Consider the following 26,287-nt stretch of genomic DNA (forward strand, 5'->3'; position numbering starts at 1 on the left):
TTCCTCATTGAACCCATCTGATCCAAGGATCAGGAACACACCTGGTGTAAATGAGGTACATCAGGCTATCTAACATGGATTCTATATATTGAATATTATCATTAACACTGTAACTCTTTCAAACAAACAAAGAAAATATACTCAGTTAACATGGAGCCTTGTTGGGTGAACAGGATCGGGGTAATGTAGAATCCAGAATCTCCTTTGTCCACACAGTTAGAAAAAATTGATTGTGTAATCAAATACATTAAGGAATAATTGGGGGTCAGATAGCTTTACTTGTTACCCTTTTCACAGCATTCTAGTATTCCACACTACTTGGAAAGAAAATCAGGTACTACAATATCATGGTTATCTGAGATGCAGACAATATTTTTCCTCTCTGCCTAAGCTGTGGATAATAACGGTTCACAGAACTCCTACAGCAAGTGAAGAAGCAGGTTCCATTTCTCATAGTTACCCCTTACTCAAAGCCCAGGACAAAAATCCCAAATGCTACTCAAAGAAATATATTCTATAGTGGATGGAGTCAGAGGGATGTCAAGAAAACTTGGTCCAAATACACAGCTTTCTGATGATTTACTATGATCCAAAGATAAAAGTGAGACTATCATTCAGATGATTTGCTAAGAATAAAACAAGCATCCAAACGTTTTAAAACATTTAAGGCTTATTCCTTCTGTTTTATCCATGGTATTAAAAGTATGCCATGACAGTGCCTGTATAAGGAATCAGGGAAATGTGAAAACCTCGCAAGCCATACCAAATTTGCTGTAATGTGCATTTCAAGAACATGTGTTTGCAGTAATAAAAATGGCCACCCCAGAATGAAAGGAATGAGAAACTCTCCCCCAGGGTTTTTATTATCTGTCTGAATTAAACTACAATTTGTAGAGCAAATTATGTCTCACAAGATGCTCCAGAAGAAGATGGGGGCGGGCAGAGGCTTGTTGCAACCAGCACGAAGAACAACAATAGAAAAATAGGCTGATGAGGAGTTATACTAATGACTATCATGTGGACCCACATGGAGAAATCACAGCTAAAGATGGCTTCTAGGAGATGGGTGGCATTTGGAGATAGAAATAGGGACAGGGACAGGCATGTGCAAACACACACACATGCACACATTTACACATGCTCATTTAATATAGGTCTAGGCCTCCTAAACACACATTGACATTTCTCATTTCTAGTATAAATCAAGTCATTTGGGTATGTTATCACACGCTACACTTCAGTAGATAAAAATTCCTATTGAAGATCATTATTCATTTCCCAGACCTCAGAGAAGCAATGATAGTTTATATGTGTATAGATAAATAAGTAAACTCTTTCATTAGAACTGACCAATCTGTTTTATAAAATAGGAGTTTAGCTCAGTTTGAGACTATAATATTAGTAATTCTTTAAACTGGCCATTTAATATAACTTGACATAAAATGAAAAATATCAGTATATATAAACAAATGCATTTTGAGATATTTCAAAGAATGAAAATAGCCTATCCAACATATACATATATTATTTTTTATAATTTTCTTTACAGAGGAGACTTTTCTGAAGCACTTAATGTACATTTACACACACAAACACATTCATACATACACACCACTACTTATATAATGTGTTTTTATCTGATTTGGACATTCTTAATACATTTTTTTTTTCACTAATGGATTCTCAACTCCTAGAATAGTGTTTGGCAGACAGCAGGCACTCAATAAACACTGTTGAACGAATAAAAGATTTGGTCTAACATACTAATAGTAACAATAAATCTGTAAATAGGAGTAGATGTTACCCTGAATAAGCAGAATGACGGAAGAACTCACAGTCCTCTTTTCTCACTATCAATACTTAACTGTATCATATCAAGGGGATTTGTAGTTATCATTTATTCATTCACTCAACATATTTTTTTCATGTTCATTCTGTTTATATTTTTTAAATTTTTATTTTATATTAGAGTATAGTTGATTAACAATATTGTTAGTTTCAGATGTACAGCAAACTGATTCAGTTATACATATGAACGTATCTATTCTTTTTTAAATTCATTTCCTATTTAGGTTATTACAGAATATTAAGCAGCGTTCCCTATGCTATACAGTAGGTCCCTGTTGGTTATCAGTTTTAAATATAGCAGTGTGTATAAGTCAATCCCAAACTCCCAATCTCTTCCTCCCCCTCTAACTTCCCCACTGATAACCATAAGTTCATTCTCTAATCTGTATGTTTCTGTTTTGTAAAAAGGTTCATTTGTATCATTTTTTTAAGTTTCCACATATAAGTGGTATCATATGATACTTGTCTTTCTCTGTGAGACTTACTTCACTTACTATGATAATCTCCAGGTATATCCATGTTGAGGCAAATGGCAATATTTCATTCTTTTTAATGGCTGAGTGATATTCCATTGTATATGTGTACCACATCTTCTTTATCTTTTCATCTATATATGGACTTTTAGGTGGCTTGCACGTCTTGGCTATTGTAAACACTGCAATGAATATTGGGGCACATGTATCTTTGCGAACTATGGTTTTCTCTGGATATATGCCCAGGAGTGGGATTGCTGGCTTATATGGTAACTCTATTTTTAGTTAGTTTTTTCTTTTTTTAACACCTTTATTGGAGTATAATTGCTTTACAATGGTATGTTAGTTTCTGCTTTATAACAAAGTGAATCAGTTATACATATACATATGTTCCCATATCTCTTCCCTCTTGCATCTCCCTCCCTCTCACCCTCCCTATCCCACCCCTCTAGGTGGTCACAAAGCACCAAGCTGATCTCCCTCTGCCATGTGGCTGCTTCCCGCTAGCTATCTATTTCATGTTTGGTAGTGTATATATGTCCATGCCACTCTCTCACTTTGTCCCAGCTTACCCTTCCCCCTCCCCATATCCTCAAGTCCATTCTCTAGTGGGCCTGTGTCTTTATTCCTGTCTTACCCCTAGGTTCTTCATGACCTTTTTTTTTTTTTCCTTAGATTCCATATATATGTGTTAGCATACAGTATTTGTTTTTCTCTTTCTGGCTTACTTCACTCTGTATAGCAGACTCTAGGTCCATCCACCTCACTATAAATAACTCAATTTTGTTTCTTTTTATGGCTGAGTAATATTCCATTGTATATATGTGCCACATCTTCTTTATCCATTCATCCGATGATGGACACTTAGGTTGCTTCCAACTCCTAGCTATTGTAAATAGAGCTGCAATGAACATTTTGGTACATGACTCTTTTTGAATTATGGTTTTCTCAGGGTATATGCCCAGTAGTGGGATTGCTGGGTCATATGGTAGTTCTATTTGTAGTTTTTTAAGGAACCTCCATATTGTTATTCATAGTGGCTGTATCAATTTACATTCCCACCAACAGTGTACTCTTTTTCCAACACCCTCTCCAGCATTTTTTGTTTGTAGATTTTTTTTATGGTGACCATTCTGACTGGTGAGAGGTGATACCACATTGTAGTTTTGATTTGCATTTCTCTAATAATTAGTGATGTTGAGCAACTTTTCATGTGCTTTTTAGCCATCTGTATATGTTCTTTGGAGAAACGTCTGCTTATATCTGCTCATTTTTTGATTGGGCTCTTTGTTTTTTTGATATTGAGCTGCATGAGCTCTTTATATATTTTGGAGATTAATCCCTTGTCGGTCTCATTGTTTGCAAATATTTTCTCCCATTCTGTAGGTTGTCTTTTCAGTTTTTTATGGTTTCCTTTGCTGTGCAAAAGTTTTTGAGTTTAATTAGATCCCATTTGTTTATTTTTGTTTTTATTTCCATTACTCTAGGAGACGGATTCAAAAATATATTGTGGCAATTTATATCAAAGAGTTTTCTGCCTATGTTTTCCTCTAAGAGTTTTGTAATATACGGTCTTACATTTAGGTCTTTAATCCATTTGGGATATTTTTATGTATGCTGTTAAAGAATATTCTAATTGCATTTTTTTACATGCAGCTGTCCAGTTTTCCAAATACCACTTATTGAAGAGACACACTTATTGAAGGGCACCCTCCATTGTAGGGTCTTGCCTCATTTGTTGTAGAGTAATTGACCATAGGTGCATGGGTATATCTCTGGGCTTTCTATCCTGTTCCATTGATCTATATTTCTGTTTTTGTGCCACTACCATACTATTTTGATGATGTAGCTTTGCAGTAGAGTCTGAAGTCAGGGAGCTTGACTTCAACAGCTCCAGTTTTCTTTCTCAATATTGCTTTGGCTATTCATGGTCTTTATGTTTCCATACAAATAGTAAAGTTTTTTGTTCTAGTACTGTGAAAAATGCCATTGGTAATTTTATAGGGATTGCATTGAATCTGTAGATAGCCTTGAGTAGTATAGTAATTTTGAAAATATTGATTCTTCTAATCAAAGAACATGGTATATCTCTCCATCTGTTTGTGTCATCTTTGATTTCCTTCATCAGCATCTTAAAGTTTTGGAGTACAGGTCTTTTGCCTCCTTAGGTAAGTTTATTTTTAGGTATCTTATTCTTTTTGATATGATGGTAAATCAGATCATTTCTTTAATTTCTCTTTCTGATATTTCATTGCCAGTGTATAGAAATGCAACAAATTTACGTGTATTAATTTTGTATCCTGCAAATTTACTTTACTCATTGATGAGCTCTAGGAGATTTCTGGTAGCATTTTTAGGATTTTCTATGTATAGTATCATGTCATCTGCAAACAGTGACAGTTTTACTTCTTCTTCTCCAAATTAGATTCCTTTTATTTCTTTTTCTTCGCTGATTGCCATGGCTAGGACTACCAAAACTATGTTGAATAAAAGTGGCAAGAGTGAATATCCTTGTCTTGTTCCTTATCTTAGAGGAAATGCTTTTAGCTTTTCACCATTGTGTATGAGGTTAGCTGTGGGTTGGTCATATACGGTCTTTATTATTTTGAGGTATATTTCCTCTATGCCCACTTTCTGGAAAGCTTTTATCATAAATGGTTGTTGAATTTTGTCAAAAGCTTTTTTCTGCATCTACTGAGATGATCATATAGTTTTTATTCTTCACTGTGTTGATGTGGTGTATCACATTGATTGATTTGTGTGTATTGAAGAATCCTTGCATCCCTGGGATAAATCACACTCCATCTTGGTGTATGATCCTTTTAATGTATTGTTGGATTCAGATTGCTAGTATTTTGTTGAGGATTTTTCTGTCTATGTTCATCAGTGCTATTGACGTGTAATTTTCTTTTCTTGTGGTATCTTTGCCTGGTTTTGGTGTCAGGGTTATTTTGGTATCATAGAATGAGTTTGGAAGTGTTCTAAACACTGCAATTTTTTGGAATAGTTTCAGAATGATAGGTGTTAACTCTTCTCTAAATGTTTGATAGAATTTTCCTGTGAAGCCATCTGGTCCTGGACTTTTGTTTTTTTGGAGTTTTTTAATCACAGTTTCAATATCAGTACTTGTGATTTGTCTGTTCATATTTTGTATTTCTTCCTGGTTCAGTCTTGGAAGGTTGTATCTTTCTAAGAATTTGTCCAATTCTTCTACGTTTTCCACTTTATTGGAGTATAGTTGCTTGTAGTAGTCTGTAATGATCCTTTGTATTTCTGTGGTGTCCATTACAACTTCTTTTTCATTTATAATTTTATTGATTTGAGCCCTCTCCCTTTTTACTTGATGAGTCTGGTTAAGGTTTATCATTTTTGTTTATCTTTTCAAATAACCTGCTTATAGTTTCATTGATCTTTTCTATTGTTTTGTTCATCTCTATTTCATTAATTTCTGCTCTGATTTTATGATTTATTTCCTTCTACTAACTCTGGGTTTTGTTTGTTCCTCTTTCTCTGGCTGCTTTAGGTGTAAGGTTAGGTTGTTTATTTCAGATTTTTCTTGTTTTTTGAGGTAAGATTGTATTGCTGTAAACTTCCCTCTTAGAGCTGCTTTTGTGAAGATGGTGGTGGGGCAAGACACAGAGTTCATGTCTCCCCACAACCAGGGCAACTGCCAGACACTGATGGGGGACCTCGATGCCCAAAGAGATGGGAGGAACCCCCGAATGACCAAATAGGATGTAGGGGGAGTGAGGGAGAAGGAGAAGTGGAGGCTGGACAGGACTGGTGCCCCTGAGGGGTGGCTGGGAGAGGAGTTCCCACACCTGGAGGGACCCTCAAGGGTCTCGGAGGATCACAGGGGAGCATGCCTAGCATTTCCCCTGCCCAATTGGACCCCAGGAAGCCTGCAGGGCTCCAGGCTGGGTCCTCCATTCTCTGGGGCCCCCTCTGGCCTCGTGGGTTCTAGGGGTGTTGGAGGGAGGGAGAAGGGGGAAAAGCAGGAGAAGCAAACAAGGAGGGGCCCTCTGGAATTGGAGGATCAGGGGAGGTGTGGAGGGCATTTCCCCCACCCTCTTGAGCCCCAGGAATGCTGCTGGGCTCCTGGGTCTGGTCCTGCATCCTCTGGTGCCCCCTCCAGACTCATGGGTCCTAGGAGCCTGTGAGGGAGGGAGGTGGGGGGAAGAGTAGGAGAGGCAGATGGTGGGTGGGTGACCTTCTACAACAGGAGGATCAGGGGAGGTGCAGCAGGCCTTTCACCTGCCCACTCAGACCTGAGAAGTTTTCCAGGCTCCCAGGCCGGGTCACCTGCCCTCTTAGGCCCCCTCCAGGCCATGTTGGTCCTAGGGGAGTAGGAGGGAGGTGGGGGAGAAGAGGAGAGGCAGACGGGGAGAGGCTGTCCAGGATCTGAGGATCAAGGAAGGCACGGAGGGCACTTCTCACACTCACTTGGGCCCTGGAAAGCCTGCTGTGTTTTCCAGGCCTGGTCCTCTGCTCTTTGAGGCCACCTCCAGCTTCAGGGGTCCTAGGGATGTAGGAGGGAGGGAGGGGGGAAAAGAAGGAGAGGTGGATGGGGGGACCCTCTGCGGCCAGGGAATCAGGGGAAGCACTGCAGGCAATTCCCCCACCCATTCAAGCCCAGTGAGCCTGCTGGGGTCGTGGACCTGGTCCTCCACCCTCCAAGGCCAGAAACACTGCTGGACGCCTCGTGCTACACTGAGCCAAAGCCCAACCCCCTAGCCCCTTAGCCTTGTGCATCCTAAGCATAGGCTCTGCCCACCACCTAAACCCCGCCCCTTCCTAAGCCCCGGCCCCACACAGTGAAAGCCTTTTCTGGCTTTTTTTTTTTCTTCTCTTTTTCACTATTGTGGTTCTGTTTTACCTTCCCGTTGTTTCATCTGTATTTTTATTTTTTATCTTTCTAACATATTTGTTATATTTCTAATCTTATTTTGTTTTTTACTCTTTGCTATTTTCTGCTCCTATTTTTCATTTTTTCTCAACCCTGCATGGCTTGAGGGATCTTGGGATGTGAGCCGGGGGTTGGGCCAGAGCTCCTGCAGTGAGAGCTCTGAGTCTGAACCATTGGACTAACAGAGAACCTCAGACCACAGGGAATATTCATCACAGTGAGGTCTCCTGGAGGTCCTCATCTTGGCACTGAGACCCAGCTCTACCCAACAGTCTACAAACTCCAGTGCTGGACGCCTCAGGCCAAACAACCAGTAAGACAGGAACACAATCCAACCAATCAATAAAAAAATGAGATGACAAAAAAATATGTCACAGATGAAGGAGCAGGGTAAAAACCTACAAGACCAAATAAATGAAGAGGAAATAGGCAACCTTCCTGAAAAAGAATTCAGAGTAATGATAGTAAACATGATCCAGAACCTCAGAAATTGAATGGAAGTATGGATTAAGAAAATAAAAGAAATGTTTAACAAAGATTTAGAAGAACTAAAGAACAAACAAACAGAGGCAAACAACACAATAAATGAAATGAAAACTACACTAGAAGGAATCAATAACAGAATAACTGAGGGAGAAGAACAAATAAGTGAGCTGGAAGACAGAATGGTGTAAATAACTGCTGAGGAATAGAATAAAGAAAAAAGAATAAAAAGAATTGAAGACAATCTCAGAGACTTCTGGGACAACAGTAAACTAACCAATATTCGAATTATAGGCATCCCAGAAAAAGAAGAGAAAAAGAAAGGGTATGAGAAAATTTTTGAAGGGATTATAGTGGAAAACTTCCCCGACATGGGAAAGGAAGTAAGGCCAAGAAGTGCAGTGAGTCCCATACAGGAAAAACCCTAGGAGAAACACACCAAAACACATATTAATCAAGCTAACAAAAATTAAATTCAAAGAAAAATATTAAAGGCAGCAAAGGAAAAGCAAAGAATAACATACAAAGGAATCCCCATAAGGTTATCGGCTGATTTTTCAGCAGAAACTCTGCAGGCCAGAAGGGAGTGGCAGGGTATACTTAAAGTGATGAAAGAGAAAAAACTACTCTTCCAGCAAGGATCTCATTGCAATTTGATGGAGAAATCAAAAGCTTTACAGACAAGCAAAAGGTAAGAGAATTCAGCACCGCCAAACCAGCTTTATAACAAATGCTAAAGGAACTTCTCTAGGCAGGAAACACTAGAGAATTAAAAAACAGACCCAAAACAATTAAGAAAATGGTAATAGGAACATACATATTGATAATAACCTTGAATGTAAATGGATTAAATGCTCCAACAAAAAGGCACGGACTGGCTGAACGGATACAAAAACAAGATCCATATTGATGCTGCTTACAAGAGACCCATTTCAGACCTAGGGACACATACAGACTGAAAGTGAGGGGATGGAAAAAGATATTCCATGCAAATGGAAATCAAAAGAAAGCTGGAGTATCAATATTCATATCAGACAAAATAGACACTAAAATACTGTTACAAGAGACAAGGAAGGTCACTACATAATGATCAAGGGGTCAATCCAAGAAGAAGTTATAACAAATATAAATATTTATGCACCAAACATAGAAGCACCTCAGTACATAAGGCAAATTCTAACAACCATAATAAAGGAAATTGACAGTAGCACAATAATAGTAGGGTACTTTAACACCCCACTTACACCAATGGACAGATCATCCACACAGAAATAAATGAGGAAACACAGCTTTAAATGACACAATAGAACAGATAGATTTAACTAATATTTATAGGACATTCCACCCGAAGGTGGCAGAATACACTTTCTTCTCAAGACCACATGGAACATTCTCCAGGATAGATCACACCTTGTGTTACAAATCAAGCCTCAGAAAGTTTAAGAAAATTGAAATTGTATGAAGCATCTTTTCTGACAACATGCTGTGAGACTGGCAATCAATTACCAGAAAAAATATTGTAGAAAACACAAATACATGGAGGCTGAAGCGTGCACTACTAAATAACCAAGAGATCACTGAAGAAATCGAAGAAGAATTGTAAAAAATACATGGAAACAAATGACAACAAAAACAAGACAACCCAAAACCTATGCAATGCAACAAAAGCAGTTCTAAGATGGAAGTTTATATCAATTCAATCTCACCTAAAGAAACAAGAAAAACCTTAAATAAACGGCCTAACCTTACACCTAAAGCAACTAGAGAACAAAGAAGAAAACCCAAAATCAGTAGAAGGAAAGAAATCATAAAGGTGAGAACAGAAATAAATGAAATAGAAATGAAGAAAACAATAGCATAGATAAATAAAATTAAAAGTGGGTTTTTTGAGAAGATAAACAAAACTGATAAACCTTTAGCCACATTCATCAAGAAAAAAAAACGGACAGGACTCAAATCAATAAAATTAGAAATGGAAAAGGAGAAATTACAACAGACACCACAGAAATAGAAAGGATTATAAGAAACTACTACAAACAACTATACGCAAATAAAATAGACAACCTGGAAGAAATGGACAAATTCTTGGAAAGGTACAATTTTCCAAGACTGAGATAGGAAGAATTAGAAAATATAAACAGACCTATCACAAGTATTGATATTGAAACTGTGATTAAAAATCTTCCAACAATCAAAAGTCCAGGACCACATGGCTTCACAGGTGAATTCTATCAAACATTTAGAGAAGAGGTAACACCTATTCTCCTCAAACTCTTCCAAAAATATTGCAGAGGGAGGAATACTTCAAAGTTCTTTCTACGAAGCTACCATCACACTGATACCAAAACCAGACAAAGATATCACAAAAAAAGAAAATTAGAGACTAGTAACACTGATGAACATAGATGCAAAAATCCTGAACAAAATATGAGCAAACAAAGTCCAACAACACAGTAAAAGGATCATAGACCATGATGGAGTGGGGTTTATTCCAGGAATGCAAGGATTCTTCAATATACACAAATCAATCAATGTGATACATCATATTAACAAAATGAAGAATAAAAACCATATGATCATCTCAATAGATGCAGAAAAAGCTTTTGACAAAATTAAACACCCATTTATGATGAAAACTCTCCAGAAAATGGACATAGAGGGAAACTACCTCAACATAATAAAGGCCATACATGACAAACCCACAGCAAATATCATTTTCAATGGTGAAAAACTGAAAGTATTTCCTCTAAGATCAGGAACAAGTCAAGGGTATCCACTCTCATCACTATTACTCAACATAGTTTTGGAAGTCCTAGCCATGGCAATCAGAGAAGAAAAAGAAATAAAGGAATACAATTTGGAAAAGAAGAAGTAAAACTGTCACTGTTTGCAGATGACAGGATACTATACATAGATAATCTTAAAAATGCCACAAGAAAACTTCTAGAGCTAATCAACGAATTTGGTAAGTTTGCAGGATACAAAATTAATGCACAGAAATCTTTCACATTCCTATACACTAATAATGAAAAATCAGAAAGATAAATTAAGGAACTATCATATTTACCATTGCAACAAAAAGAATAAAATACTTAGGAATAAACCTACATAAGGAGACAAAATACCTGTATGCAGAAAACTATAAAACACTGATGAAAGAAATCAAAATGACACAAACAGGTGGAGAAATATACCATGTTCTTGGTTTGGAAGAATCAATATTGTGAAAATGACTATACTACCCAAAGCAATCTACAGATTCAGTGCAATCCCTATCAAACTACCAATGGCATTCTTCACAGAATTAGAGCAAAAAAATTAACAATTTGTATGGAAACACAAAAGACCCCAAATAGCCAAAGCAATTTTGAGAAAAAAAAAAAACAGAGATGGAGGAATCAGGCTCCCTAACTTCAATCTATACTACAAAGCTATAGTAATCAAAACAGTATAGTACTGGAACAAAAACAGAACTATAGATCAATGGAACAGGATAGAAAGCCCAGAGACAAACCATCACCTGATTTATGACAATGGAGGCAAGAACATACAATGGAGAAAAGACAGCCTCTTCAATAAGTGGTCCTGGGAAAACTGGACAACTACATGTAAAAGAATGATATTAGAACACTCCCTAACACCATACACAAAAATAAACTCCAAATGGATTAAAGACCTAAATGTAAGACTGGATCCTTAAAAATCTTAGAGGAAAACATAGGAAAAACACTTTGACATAAACCACAGCAAGATCATTTTTGTCCCACGTCCTATAGTAATGAAAATGAAAATAAACAAATGAGACCTAATGAAACTTAAAAGCTTTTGCACAGCAAAGGAAATCATAAACAAGCTGAAAAGACAACCCTCAGAATGGGAGAAAATATTTGCAAATGAAGCAACAGACAAAGAATTAATCTCAAAAATATAGAAACAGCTCATGGAGCTCAATACCAAATAAACAAACAACCCAATCAAAAAATGGGCAGAAGACCTAACTAGACTTTTCACCAAAGAAGACATACATATGGCCTAGAGGCAAATGAAAATATGCTCAACATCACTAATTATTAGACATGCAAATCTCTAATAATTAGTGATGAATGATACAATGAAGTATCACCTAACACTGCTCAGAACGTCCATCATCAAAAAATCTACAAACAATAAAACCTGGAGAGGGTATGGAGAAAGGGAACCCTTTTGCACTGTTGGTGAGAATGTAAATTGATACAGCCACTATGAAGAACATTGTGGATGTTCCTTCAAAAACTAAAAATAGAACTACCATATGACACAGCAATCCCACTACTGGGCATATACCCTGAGAAAACCATAATCCAAAAAGATACATGTACCACAATGTTCATTGTAGCACTATTTACAATAGCCAGGACATGGAAACAACCTAAATGTCCAAAAATAGATGAATGGATGAAGATGATGTGGTACATATATACAATGGAATATTACTCAGCCATAAAAAGGAATGAAAGTGGATCATTTGTAGAGATATGGATGGACCTAAAGTCTGTCATACAGAGTGAAGTAAGCCAGAAAGAGAAAAAAAAATATTGTATATTAATGCATATACAATGCATTAATGGAATCTAATGCATTGTGGAATCTAGAAAGATGGTACAGATAAACTTATTTGTAGGGCAGGAATAGAGATGTAGACATAGAGAATGGACATGGGGGTTAAGGGGAGGGTGGGACGAACTGGGATATTAGGTTTAACATAAATACACTACTGTGTGTAAAATAGATAGCTAGTGGGAACCTGCTGTATAGCACAGGGAGCTCAGTTCGGTGCTCTGTGATGACCTAGGTGGGTGGGATGGGGAGGTGGGAGGGAAGTCCAAGAGAGAGGGGATATAGGTATACTATAGCTGTTTCACTTCATTGTATAGCAGAAACTAACACAGCATTGTTAAGCAATTTTACTCCAATAAAAAATTAAAATTAAAATAATAAATTAATTTTAAAAAGAATTGCTTTGCTGCATCCCTTAGGTTTGGGATCATTGTGTTTTCATTGTTATTTGTCTCTAGGTATTTTTTTTTTATTCCTTTTTTATTTCTTCAGTGATCCATTGGTTGTTCAGTAGCATACTGTTTGTCCTCCACATGTTTGTGTTTTTTTACAGTTGTTGCCTTGCATTTGGTTTCTAACTCATAGCATTGTGGTTAGAAAAGATGCTTGATATGATTTCAATTTTCTTAAATTTACCATGGCTCGCTTTCTGGCCCAGCATGTGATCAATGTGGAAGAATGTTCCACATGCACTTGAGAAGAATGTGTATTCTGCTGCTTTTGGGTAGAATGTTTTATACATATCAATAAAGTCCATCTGGTCTAATGTGGCATTTAAGGCCTGTGTTTCCTTATTGATTTTCTGTCTGGATGATCTGTCCATTGATGAGAGTGGGGTGTTAAAGTCCCCCACTATTATTGTGTTTCTGTTGATTTCTCCTTTTATGCCTGTTTTATTTGCCTTATATACTGAAGTTCTCCTATGTTGGGTGCACATATATTTACAATTGTTATATCTTCTTCTTGGAATGATCCCTTGATCACTATGTAGTGCCCTTCTTTGTCTCTTGTAACAGTCTTTATTTTAAAGTCTATTTTGTCTGATAAGAATATTGCCACTCCAGCTTTCTTTTGATTTCTGTTATCATGGAATAACTTTTTCCATCCCCCCACTTTCAATCTCTATGTGTCCCTAGATCTGAAGTGGGTCTCTTTTACACAGCATATATATGGGTCTTGTTTTTGCATCCATTCAGCCAGTCTATGTCTTGGTTGGAGCATTTAATCCATTTACATTTAAGGGAATTACCGATTTTGTATATTCTTTTTTTTTTTTTTTTTGCGGTACATGGGCCTCTCACTGTTGTGCCCTCTCCCGTTGTGGAGCAGAGGCTCCAGATGCGCAGGCTCGGCGGCCGTGGCTCATGGGCCCAGCCGCTCCACGGCATGTGGAATCTTCCTGGACTGGGGCATGAACCTGTGTCCCCTGCACTGGCAGGCAGACTCTCAACCACTGCGCCACCAGGGAAGCCCCGATTTTGTATATTCTTACTGCCATTTTCTTAATCGTTTTGGATTTGTTCTTGTAGGTCTTTTTCTTCCCTTCCTCTTTTGTTCTCTTGTGATTTGTTAACAATTTTAGTACTGTATTTGGATTCCTTTTTCTTTTTTGTGTGTGTATCTCTTGTAGATTTTTGGTTTGCAGTTATCATGAGGTTTTGATATAGTGGTCTATAAATAAACAAGATTGTTTTAAGTTACTTGTCTTTTATTTTCAAATGCACTTCCAATATCCTGCATTTGTGCTCTCCTTGTTGCACAATTGCTGGTTTTGATATATTTGTGTGTGGATGATTTCCTACCTTTACTGTACGTTTGCCTTTACTGGTGTGCTTTTCCATTCGTAGTTTTCTTTTAATAGTTGTAGCCTTTTCTTTTCCACATAGAGAAGTTCCTTTAGCATTTGTTGCAAAGCTGGTCTGGTGGTGATGAATTCTCTTAGCTTTTTCTTTTCTGTAATACTTTTGATTCTCCATCGAATCTGAATGAGAGCCTTGCTGGGTAAAGTATTCTTGGTTGTAGGTTCATCCCTTTCATCATTTTAAATATATCATGCCACTCCCTTCTGGACTGCAGAGTTTCTGCTGAGAAATCAGCTGATGACCTTATGGGAACTCCCTCATTTGTTATGTTGCTTTTCCCCTTGATGCTTCTAACATTTTTTCTTTGCTTTTAAGTTGTCAGTTTGATTACTCTGTGTCTTGACATGTTCCTCCATGGGTTTTTCCTGTCTGGGACTTTCTGTGCTTCTTGGACTTGGGTGACTGTTTCCTTTCCCATGTTTGGGAAGTTTTCATCTATTATCTCTTCAATTATTTTCTCAGGTCTTTTCTCTCTCTCTTCTCCTTCTGGGAACCCTGCCATGCAAATGTCAGTGACTTTACTGTTTTCCCAGAGTCTCTTAGACTGTCCTTGTTTATTTTCATTCTTTTTTCTTTATTCTCTTCCATGACAGTGATTTCCTCCATTCTGTCTTCCAGATCACTTATCCATTCTTCTGCCTCAGCTCTTCTGCTATCGATTCCTTCTAGTGTATTTTTCATTTCAGTTATGGTATTGTTCATCTCTGTTTGTTCTTTATTTCTTCTAGCTCTTTGTTAAACATTTCTTATATCTTCTCAATCTGTGCCTCCATTCTTCTTCCGAGATCTTGGATATCTTTACTATCTGAATTCTTTTTTGGGTAGATTGCCTATCTCCACTTCACTTAGTTGTTCTTCTGGGGTTTTATCTTGTTTCTTCATCTGGAACATATTCCTCTGCTAGCTTATTTTGTCTAACTTTCTGTGATTGTGGTTTCCATTCTACAGGCTGCAGGACTATAGTTCTTCTTGCTTCTGCTGTCTTCCCCTTGGTGGGTGAGGCTGTCTAACAGACTTGTGCAGACTTCCTGATGGGAGGGACATGTTTCTGCCCACTGGTTTGTGGAACTGGGTCTTGTCCCTCTGGTGAGCAGGGCTGTGTCAAGGGATGTGTTTAGCAGGAAGCTGTGGGCTCAGGAAGACTTTAAGCACCCTGTCTGCTGATGAGTGGGGCTGTGTTGCTGCCCTGTTGGTTGGTTGGCCTGAGGTGTCCCAGCACTGGAGCCTACAGGCTGTTGGGTGGGGCCCCCTCTTGGTGGAAAAATGGCAGCCTCCAGGAGTGCTCATGCCAGTGAGTACTCCCCAAAACTACCACTGCCAATGTATTTGTCCCTTCAGTGAGTCACAACCACTCCCTGCCTCCACAGGAGACCCTCCAATTCTACCAGCTAGGTCTGAACCTGGCTCTTATGAGGTCACTGCTTTTTTCACCATGTCCTGGTGCACATGAGACCTTGTATGTACCTTCCAAGAGTGGAGTTTCTGTTTCCCCCAGTCCTGTGGAATTCCTCCAATCAAACCCCATAGGACTTCAAAGCCAGATTCTCTGGGGGCTCCTCCTCCCATTGCTAGACCCCCAGGTTGGGGAGCCTGATATGGGGCTCAGTTCTCCTGTGGGATAACTTTTGTGGTATAATTATTTTCCAGCTTGTGGGTCACCCACCCAATAGGTATGGGATTTGATTTTATCACAGTTATGCCCCTCCAACTGTTTCATTGTGATTTCTCCCTTTTCTTTGGATGTAGGATATTCTTTGTGTTAGGTTCCAGCATTTTTTTGTTGATGGTTGTTCAGCAGTTAGTTGTGATTTTGATGTTTCTGTAAGGAGAGGTGAGCTCACGTCCTAATACTGCACCATCTTTCTGAGGTAGCCCCTGGAAACCTGGAGATCCCATCATGACATGGCTACTGCTATTATTTGGAGAAGCAATCTCACTCAACATGTTTATTAGGGTTCTACTTGTACAAGACATTGATCTAAATTTTAAACCTATTATTACAGTAAATCTCAAGTAATCCATCTTTGATATATGCTATTTGATCTAAATAATCAGATGTTAAATCATTCTGTTTTTATAAGAATGAAGCAAAATCCAAAGCTAAAAACCCTCATATTCAGAATTTAATTAAGAAAAAAGGAGGTCTAGAAAGGTGCTTCCTTTTTCCCTTGGGATATATGGAGGGGAGATGCCACCCTTTGAAAGAGAGACTATCATGGAGCATGGAGTCTGATTTTAATAGTTTTAATAGTTTCAATGGTCATACCCATTCAATAGTTTCTCATTGTACAACTGTTACTGAAGTTCTAAAGAAGGCCCTGTATAGAAACACCTGTGCCCAGAGAAAAATAGGTTTGTGTTTCACTAGAGAAACAACAAAGTGATAGTATAACCAACAAAATTTAATAAATCTGACAGTACACTACTTTATGGTAGGTATTAAGTACTGATCTGAAATCTATGAATCTTAACTCCCAATATATGACTTTGTGTCAGTCATCGACCACAAATCCAGGAATATCTCCAGAAAAATGGTAACAATCATACATGCTTGTTACCATGTGTTCAGACTTTGGTCTGAAAACACATTTGGCATAATCTATGCATAGACATTTGTCTAAAATCCAGTTACCTGTACCCTTATAGGATACAGAAGAGGAGCAGACATACACACAGAGGGGAAGGCCATGTGGTGACAGAGGCACAGTTTGGTGTGATGCAGCCATAAGCCAAGGAATGCCTGGAGCTACCAGAAGCTAGAAGACAAAGAATGATTCTCCCCTAGAACCTCCAGAGCATGTGTGGCCCTGGTGACACCTTGATTTTGGACTTCTGGCCTCTGTAAATGAGAGAATAAATTTTTGTGTTTTGTTACCATGTTTATGGTAATTTATTACAGTAACCATAGGCTACAAACACAGTTACCAAGTAAAATGCTTCTCACTGCTGAGACAATTCAAAGAGGGTGTTATGGACTCAACTGTGTTTCCCTAAAATTCATATGTTGAAGCCCAAATCCTCAATACCTCATAATGTGACTCATAATATTTGGAGACAGGGCCTTTAAAGAGATAATTAAGTTAAAATGATGCTTTTAGGGTGGACCCTAATCCAATCTGACTGGTGTCTTTATAAAAAGAAGAGCTTAAGACAGACAGAGAGACACCAGGAATGCACATGCACAGAGGTGCTACCATAAGAAGAGGCAGGAGGGTGGTCATATACAAGCAAAGGAGAGAAGCCTCAGAGCAAACCAGCCATATTGGCATCTTGATTTTTGACTTCCAGCATTCAGAACTGTGAGAAAATACATTTCTATTTTTTAAGCCACCCAGTCTATACAGTTTGTCATGGCAGCCCTAGCAATACAGCGGACAAAGGGACTCACAGCTTTTGCCTTTGGAGTTCCCTATATACCCTAGTAAATTCCTTCCTCTTCAAGTTAACAAAGATAAAAGTAACCAAGATAAAACACAAACTGAAACTAAACAGAAAGCTTTTAGTAACAGTGACTAAACAATTAGTACCATTAAGAGAGACAGCCAACTGATTAAGCACCTGTCACAGATAAATAGGCATGGTGGATAGCTGTGATAAGGATTTCAACTACAGTGCCTAACAAAGGCAGTATTTAGAATACACTTGTCAGAGCTAGAAAGACCTTAGAAATCAACCAGTTGAATGTACTCATTCTACAGATGTAGAAACCAAGACTCCAAAGATTTGTAACTTACCTTATCCTAGGAGACTTGGCTTGTAAGTGACAGAGTCAAGACTGTGACTCAGGTTCTCTGAACCCTAGAGCAACACATTCACCAATGCCTCACACACTATTCTCTTCTTTCAGTCCAGCAAACAATTTTTCCAAACTTCCCCAGTGCTTCCTTTTTCCCTTGGGATATATGGAGGGGAGATGCCACCCTTTGAAAGAGAGACTATCATGGAGCATGGAGTCTGATTTTGTTTGTTAGTGGTGGGATTCAATGGCACCTATCTGCTTCTCAGACAAACAAGCTCTACCCACCTGCTGCCTTGTGCCTTTAACACCAGCAGCAGAATCAAGTCAATCCAAGGGAAGCAATAATGCCTTCCAACTTTATTCTAAAAACTTTGAGAACATGAACCATGACTGTTTTTTTCTTAGCATATACACATTTGGTGAAAGTATATTTGTATCTATACAGTGCATTCACCTTAGTTCCTTCTCTCTACCTCGAAGAGAAATTTTTATATTATCCTTACCACAAACATATGGTGGGAGGGCAGACTGGGATGGAAAGAATAGGAGAGATTGTTTAAAATTCATCACTTTCTAGAAGAGTGGGGGAACTAACATTTCTAGGCACTAGGCTAGCCAACCTATATGCAGTGACTCACTTAATTACTCAATTAATAGAAGGTGAGCATAATCACTTCTTCACTCTATCACATTATCTGCTTCAATTACACTGCCTGGTTTCCTTCTTTAATACTATCTGAGATTATCTTGTTCACCAATTTTTCTCCTCCCTTCCTAATTCACATCGCCCCTGCCTCAGCATTTCAATAAAACTCCATGAGAACAGGGATGTTATTTCTCAACTGTATTCTCATCACCTATGAGGTGGTCAATTAACATTTGTTGAGTAAATCCATTATAGTGGTTCTTAAACTCTTGAATCAAGGATGCACACTAATCTTTTCCCATCCACGTGTAGATTATTCTGTTGAATATTTCTGGTTTTGAAGCCTCACATTTAGTTCAACTCTTCCACTTTTCAGATGAGACTGAGGTCTGCTGCGGGCCCTGGCTTTTGTTTTTTAAGGTAGCTTTCACATCCTTGGAGACTTTAAGCATGAGCCACAATTGCCCAGGCACACCCTCTCCCTGCCCCAATTTGCTTTCAACTTGATTATATTTGTCTATTTTTTTAAATGTTTTTTTTTTTGGCCATGCCATGCAGCATTCGGGATCTTATTTCCCTGAGCAGGGATCAAACCCATGCTCCCTACAGTGGAAGCACGGAGTCTCAACAACTGCCCAGCCAGGAAGTTCCCAACTTGATTATATTTGAATTCTACCTAAGCAGATCTAGATTCCTGCTCAGGGACCATTAAAGCCATTTATGATCATTCCAAAATTGATGTTGGCACAAGTTCTCTCTGGTATTCAGAATTTGATGTCTCCTATAAACTTTGCCTACATATCTTTAAACAATTTAGAATGGTTATTGTTAAGATCAAGCTCCCCTAATCCCTCTACTTCCCAAAGTAGCACACACTAATAGAAAAACAAGACTAATATTAAGTTTAAAGCTCAAACACAGTCTGTGTTTTCATGAATACAAACAACCCCAAAAGGAAGAAAAAAATTACAACATTCTATTATTCTTTACATCATTTTATATGCATATTTCTGATCAATAACTGCTTCTTACACTGGAAATTTATCCCAATAAACTACTGCTTTAAGGGATACTTTAAGTCTCCAACCAAAATGTGATCTAGGGGAAGTATGGTATGTTAAACAGCTAGAGACAGCATGGGTGCACAAAACTCACTTGCACCAAACTCACAATCAAGCATGCCAAAGCCCAAGTGGCATCCAGCCATCCCTTGTCTAGAAAACCAAGTTTAATTTGAGTTACTTAAGCAACTGGATTTTGTGCTGATGCATTTTTCAGTGAATTGCGGGGGATGGAGAGCTTAGCCCAAGATAATTGAATTGCTAAAATATTTGCCTTCTGATTTAGAATTTTAAAGTAACCTTTGTTACAAATTCCCATATAATTGTTTCATATCCAAATTAAACCTGCCACATTTTCTCTCCCCTATATCCCTGATTGATTCAAGCTGCAGATTAACATTCCTTTTCTCTCCCCTTCAATTTATTCTGTCTATTTTTCAGGGTGTATTGAACGTCCTTACAATTCACAATAGAGATATCACAATAACTGCAGAGAAAATGTGGGCTGTCATAAACTACCAAAGCATGTTCTTGATTCAGAAATCCCAGAGGGCCTGTGTCTTCAAAGTAGATTTGTTCACATATAAGCCTCATTTTTACATTTTTAATTGTGATCTCATTCTCTATGGAAGAAAATGTTTCATTGGCTTTGATTTCCTTCTGATGTTTCTAGCCCAGTTTGTTAATATTCTTGGTTCCTGCTTTATAGCCTTCAGAGCTACCCAAACTAGAAAAGTGCTTTACTTGTACTTCAGGGATGGGAGTGGGAATGAAATTGCTTTCTGGTTCTGAAACTCCTCAATTTTGAAAAAGGAAGTAAAAACTTCCCAAAAAAGGTAGGTGAATGTGTTGCCAAGCTTGCCTTGTGCTCTTGGCTTTAATGTACAGAATTATTTAGAAGAGTTCTCATATAAAGCCATGCCAGTGAAAATAATGTTGCCAGATTTATCATAGGCTGCTACAGGCTGAGACACTGGTGCCACCTCAAAGAAATTCACATTTGCTAATATGAACTAGTAATTTTTGTTTTATTGTGCCTTTTGGGGGGAAACATCCTTTCTAATAAAAAGATACATCATCATTTCTCAGTATAAAAAATCAATTTTTGTATTGACAAGAATAATTAACCTTTTCCCTGTTATCTGTGTGGGACCAACTATCAGTCAAAAATTTAAATTTGATAAAAAATTTTATTTGGTCTCAACCTGCTATCTTCCTGCTCTCTGATTGCCTTCTCCAGAAGCTTTTAGGCTTCAAAAATACACATAGTGAGGCTTTTTCTCTAGATTTTGGTTTTATCAATTAGAGAATTTCCCTTCTAATGAGTATTAAAATAAGCTTCAAAATTATTTTTCTTTTTATAAAAATCTCTCAAAAGGGAACCCTAGTGCACTGTTAGTGGGAATGTAGATTGGTGCAGCCACTATGGAAAACAGTATGGTGGTTTCTCAAAAAAACTAAAAATAGAACTACCATATGATCCAGCAAGTCCACTTCTGGGTATCAATCCCCCAAAATGAAAATGCTAATTCAAAAAGATACATGTACCCCAATGTTCACAGCAATATTGTTTACAATAGTCAAGATATGGAAGCAACCTAAGCGTTCATCAATAGATGAATGAATAAAGAAGATGTGGTGTGTATATATATATATATATATATATATATATATATACCATATATATACAATGGAATATTACTCAGCCACACACGCAAAAAAATGAAATTTTGCCATTTGCAACAACATGGATGGATCTGGAGGGTATTATACTAAATGAAATAAATTAGACAGAGAAAGACAAATACTTTATGATACGACTTATATGTGGGGTCTAAAAAATAAAGCTAAAAAATATAACAAAATAGAAAAAAAAATTAATTTGAGAATACAGGAATAAAATGATTTAACTGGTGAGTCAGGGTCCAAAGATAGAAGTGACTCATAATATTATTGCTTCTGCTTGTTTTACAATATATTGCAGAACTGTTTATAATTTATTAAATGGGTTTATAACTGGTTGGGGGGGGAATGAGCTGAATAGATGGAATTATTTTAAATTAAAAATAAAATAAAAAACATAGCATTTCTTTACTTCTGATGACTAACCCTCATTAATAGCAGATATTTTTTATGTTTTACAAATTTTGGAATCATCTTTATTTGTAAGTTGAAAAAAAGATATAATTTTGTTTTATTATTTAGATTTGCTTATCTGATTAACAGTCCTCTAGAGAGGAAAAGGATTAGTATCTATTACTTATATAGCACTTTTTAAAGTGCACTGACATAGAAAACAAACTTATGGTTTCCAAAGGGGAAAGAGAATGGGGGGAGGGATAAATTAGGAATCTGGGATTAACAGATAAACAGTACTATATATAAAACAGGTAAACAACAAGGACGTGACTGTATAACAGAGGGAACTATATTCAATACCTTTTAATAACCTTAATGGAAAAGAATCTGAAAAAGAATTACACCTGAAACAATGTAAATCAACTATAAGTCAAAAAAAAGGATCTATTGGAAGTCTGTTCTATAATCTGAGAGGGAAGAACTGAGCATGTAACACTAACCTTATCTGATTCAAATTAATCGTTTAAAATGTTCCATGGAAGCAAGAACATCTGCCAGCCCTAAGTAACCAAAGAGATAGAGATTTTAGCTAATCAAACTAGAGAATTAGATTCTCTTAGTAGAACGGAATCAGGCATCCACCAGGAAGAAGACACTGTAGAAACCATTGCAGTGGCAGATGGAAGATACCTCAATATGCAGTAACCTAAGAACAGGATAAAGGCAAAAGGCTATGTTTTCTCTCAAAGTTGACCATAAGCGCTGCTATTACTGGAATTAATTAATGCACATTTTGATTGGCCAATTCTGAATTGTTTTAGGAAATTTGAGTGTTCCAGCTGAGACTATTGGGAGTGGTGATTGGCACATTGTATAAGAGTCTCAAATAGTCTAGATATTAATTTATGTTCCAAGGAATATCAGTAACATATTCTTTATCCTTCATCAACTTGAGTAGCTTTCATAAAGGATATAACAGTTTTGAGAACTTAGAAGCAGAAAAAATCCAAAAATATGTTAAATCATTCTCCTCTAGGTTCTTTGACCTGATGATCAAGGCCTCTATTTTGTCCTCTGTTCTATACCTCTGTACTGAGTTCAGCTCTCCTCCTTCACATCCCACCTAAATGATCCATGGGCAAGTTCAGATTTACATTATTATCATCAGGTTCTTTTTTAGCCTAACTACACCAAAGCACACCTTCTAAATGTCCCAGTGTGACCTATGCATGATGCAAAATCTATTTCTTAATCTAATGCTCAGATCACAATTTTTGACTTTGCAATATTAGCATTAATTTTGAAACCTTGGCAAGAACCAAAGCATCATTCTTACCTAGGTGCCTAACAGTGCAGGGCTCTGAGACTTTGAAAAGCAAGAGAAACTTTTCTTTGTTTTCCATCTACACAAAGCATACCAACTTCCACCAACTGAGTAATGCAAATATAGTCAGCCATCTAACAATATTTCTAAATCTGATTACATTTCAGTATGAGACCTTACAAAAGACCCCCAAAAGTCACATTACAGTGTCTGATCTACAAGGCAAAGAAAAAGTAGCTTGCAGCTTAACCTTCCAAGAAAACAAAATTTAAAAAATCATACACAAAACACTTCAATGTAGAATTTTATACACATTGCCACAAGAGAAACAAGCTGAAAGACCAAATGTTCTCATATCCGGCTGTTCAGCTTCTTTTAGCACAACTAGTGAAAAGAGGAATGATTATTTGTGTAATGTGAATATGACTGAGGTGGCCAGCTTGTAACCTGCACTCATTTCTTTACACTGCTCATGCACAGACAAGCATGCTGTTCCCAGCCAGGATATCAGGACAGAATCTAGTACTGATTTGGTTCTGTTGGTACACACCTGGCATCACCAAAAGTTTTAACTCAGCCAGTCACCTGATAACTTACAGCTATTTTGATCTACTTTTGTTTGATTTAGAGCTTAGAATTATATTGTTTCCACTTCCAGTTTTAGTGTTCTTGTTTTAGTTTTATGCTTTCTTATAATGAATGAATCACTGAGCAAGATATTACCTAAATAACAAAAATTTAGAACAAGCTTCCAGCTTTGTGTTGCCAATTACTATCTATATTAACTACTTTACCAACTAATCAGAGAAACACACAAACAGAAAAGTGATACTATTTTTCACATAACAAAATGGCAAATTTTAAAAATAGTAATAATCAGAGTTGACAATGATGAGAGTAAATATTAATTGGTACAGCTTTTCAGATTGATATTTGGCAAAAATATTTTAATCCAGTGATTCCATAACTAGGAATTGATCTCAATGAAATCATCAGGGATGCAAACTAGAACATAGGAATAAAACAAATCTTCAATGAGCTGTGTATAATGGTGAAATACCACAAACCACCTCAATAACAGGAATTAGATAATTTATTAAACTTCTATATATGGAGCTACTATTCAGCCATTCCTTGATTAAGAGCAAGAATATTAGGAATGGGAATACTCTCATTATAAAACATTAATGTAATTCAGTATAGAACATTACATTGTAGGAGACCAGAATATGCCACTCCAAAATATGCCTCTTTGGTATAAGAATTATTTTTAGCTTATTATTTTGAGAAACAACAGACACAGGGAACCTCTGAGAACAGTGTAAGTTACCCTTTCATAGAGAAATTTACATTTATATAGAAAATCTCTGTTTGCAAGGGTGTCTTCCTCTTAGTACCAGGAAGAAAAAGATGACTCTAAATCACAAGAGATTCTTACCAATGGAGAAGGCACTGATTTAAACCTGCATAATAAATCTTACCCATGTTCACTGTATTTTTCATGGTCACCTTCTCATAACTTGCTTCCCTCAACTCTTATTCCTTTGTTTTAACTAAAGATATTATTTAAACCCAAATCCTAGCCACTTCTTTTGAGTTACTAATCCCGGAGTTTCTCCCATGTGTATATGAAATATACATGCTAATATACTTGTTTGTTTTTCTCTTGTTAGTCTTTTGTTACAGGAGCCCCAGCTCCTCAAGGATAGAAGGAAAATATACTTTTCCTCCTCTACAATATAAAATTAAATAAAATGAAGTCTGGTTGCTCTCAACTTCATTAACAAGACATTGATTTTCTTATAAAACTCCAATAGGATGTGACTTCCTGAGCAGTCATAAATTTTAGGTCAGCTTCCAAAAGAGACCAAGAAGAATGGGGAATTATTAGGATAATATGTTCAAACTGGACACATGTTCCTATCTCAGGTTCAAGTGACTTTTAATAACTGATTGTCTGCTATTGGGACTCGGCCCCAGTTTTGACCAAGCCTCTGATTTGATCTATACCAGGGTTCACAATATGGAAAGAATGTGGTAAGGTGTACTGTTGTTACACTGGGCCACAAGCCTGGTAGATGGCTTCCATTAGAAGTTAGCAACATATCTGGTCACAGAAAAATTCAAGCTATTTTTCCAACCATGTTCCCAAATTATACCGTATTTAATTGTTTATTACAAAGAATTGCTCCCCAAATTAGTAGGTTTTACTAATTAGTTTCACACCCTTAATCACATTAAAAATATCCTAAAAGATTTTATTTAAGCCCAAGTTGCTTTAAAATAGAATAATCTCAACATTGTAATTAACCAAATTTTACTATGTGAAACACACACCCAAAATATATGAACAAAGACATACGGAAAAACTCACATAAAAGAATCCAAGTGGTCCAGATATATACGGCATTTTCATTCCCAAGAGATATTTGACTTGTGAAGTCACGACATGGGTGGCAGCCCCAGTTGTCATCGCACTGATCACAGGTTCTGTAAGCAGGAATGTGGCACTACCCAGTTGTAGCACAAACATGGCCACCTAAGAGGACAAAGGAATATGAAACTTCCCAAGCTTCCTAGAAGGATTAATATCTGACACACTTTCATTTTCAATACACAGACATAGGGAACTGATGTGAAATGTGCTCCTTAAATTTTATATATTCAGTAGCTTGAGTTTTCTTGAGAACATTACTAGTTTCCAAGATTCCCCAGATGTTTTTGGGTACAATTACAAGTGCTTCAGTTAAAGTTAACACAGTTTTTTTCTGAATATTGACTTTTTTTCTCTTTTCCTAATAATATATGTTACAAAAAAGTAAATATGTTCAAATCAGTTAATATATGGGGTTCTGTGGGGAAAAATAAAATTTGCATTATCATATCTATAATTTTTAAAAAATCCAAAGGACATGATTCACTACTTTATACCCAGTAGGCTTAAAACTTCAAAAGCATTGAGGAGGAAAAGCCATTTCTTGAGTTTCTGCCAGGTTCTGAGAAATGGAAACCTACTGTTTTGACTAGATACTCCATCAAGTAGCTGTAAAGGGCAAATATTAATAGGAAAACATCAGGACTTATGTGTATATGGAGAAGAGCAAAAGACAGAAATAGGTTAAAGGAATATGTCTTAAGAAACCCAGGAATCAGTAGGAAAGTCATTCTTCTTAAACTTTTCCTTTCTGCTTCTAGCATCATGCTCAATTGCAAAACTATTTCATGGCCAGACAAAATAATCTCATCTGAGTAGAAGCTGTGCATTGAGCT

The 26,287-nt window shown here is 37.1% G+C and overlaps 1 protein-coding gene across 3 annotated transcripts in view; it reads right to left on the reverse strand.

Annotated features, from left to right (window-relative positions):
- SLC26A7 (solute carrier family 26 member 7) overlaps nt 1–26,287 on the reverse strand; it is a 190,425-nt gene that overhangs the window by 81,978 nt on the left and 82,160 nt on the right. For all 3 annotated transcript variants that reach the window (XM_029222430.1, XM_029222431.1, XM_029222432.1), the window contains one exon: nt 25,392–25,556. In XM_029222430.1, the coding sequence (XP_029078263.1) occupies nt 25,392–25,556 (165 nt within the window). The remainder of the gene's footprint in view (nt 1–25,391; nt 25,557–26,287) is intronic.

This window comes from Monodon monoceros, unplaced genomic scaffold (genome assembly GCF_005190385.1).
Source record: "Monodon monoceros isolate NGI ecotype Baffin Bay Population unplaced genomic scaffold, NGI_Narwhal_1 Super_Scaffold_14, whole genome shotgun sequence".
In the NCBI taxonomy this organism is placed as follows: Eukaryota; Metazoa; Chordata; class Mammalia; order Artiodactyla; family Monodontidae; genus Monodon; species Monodon monoceros.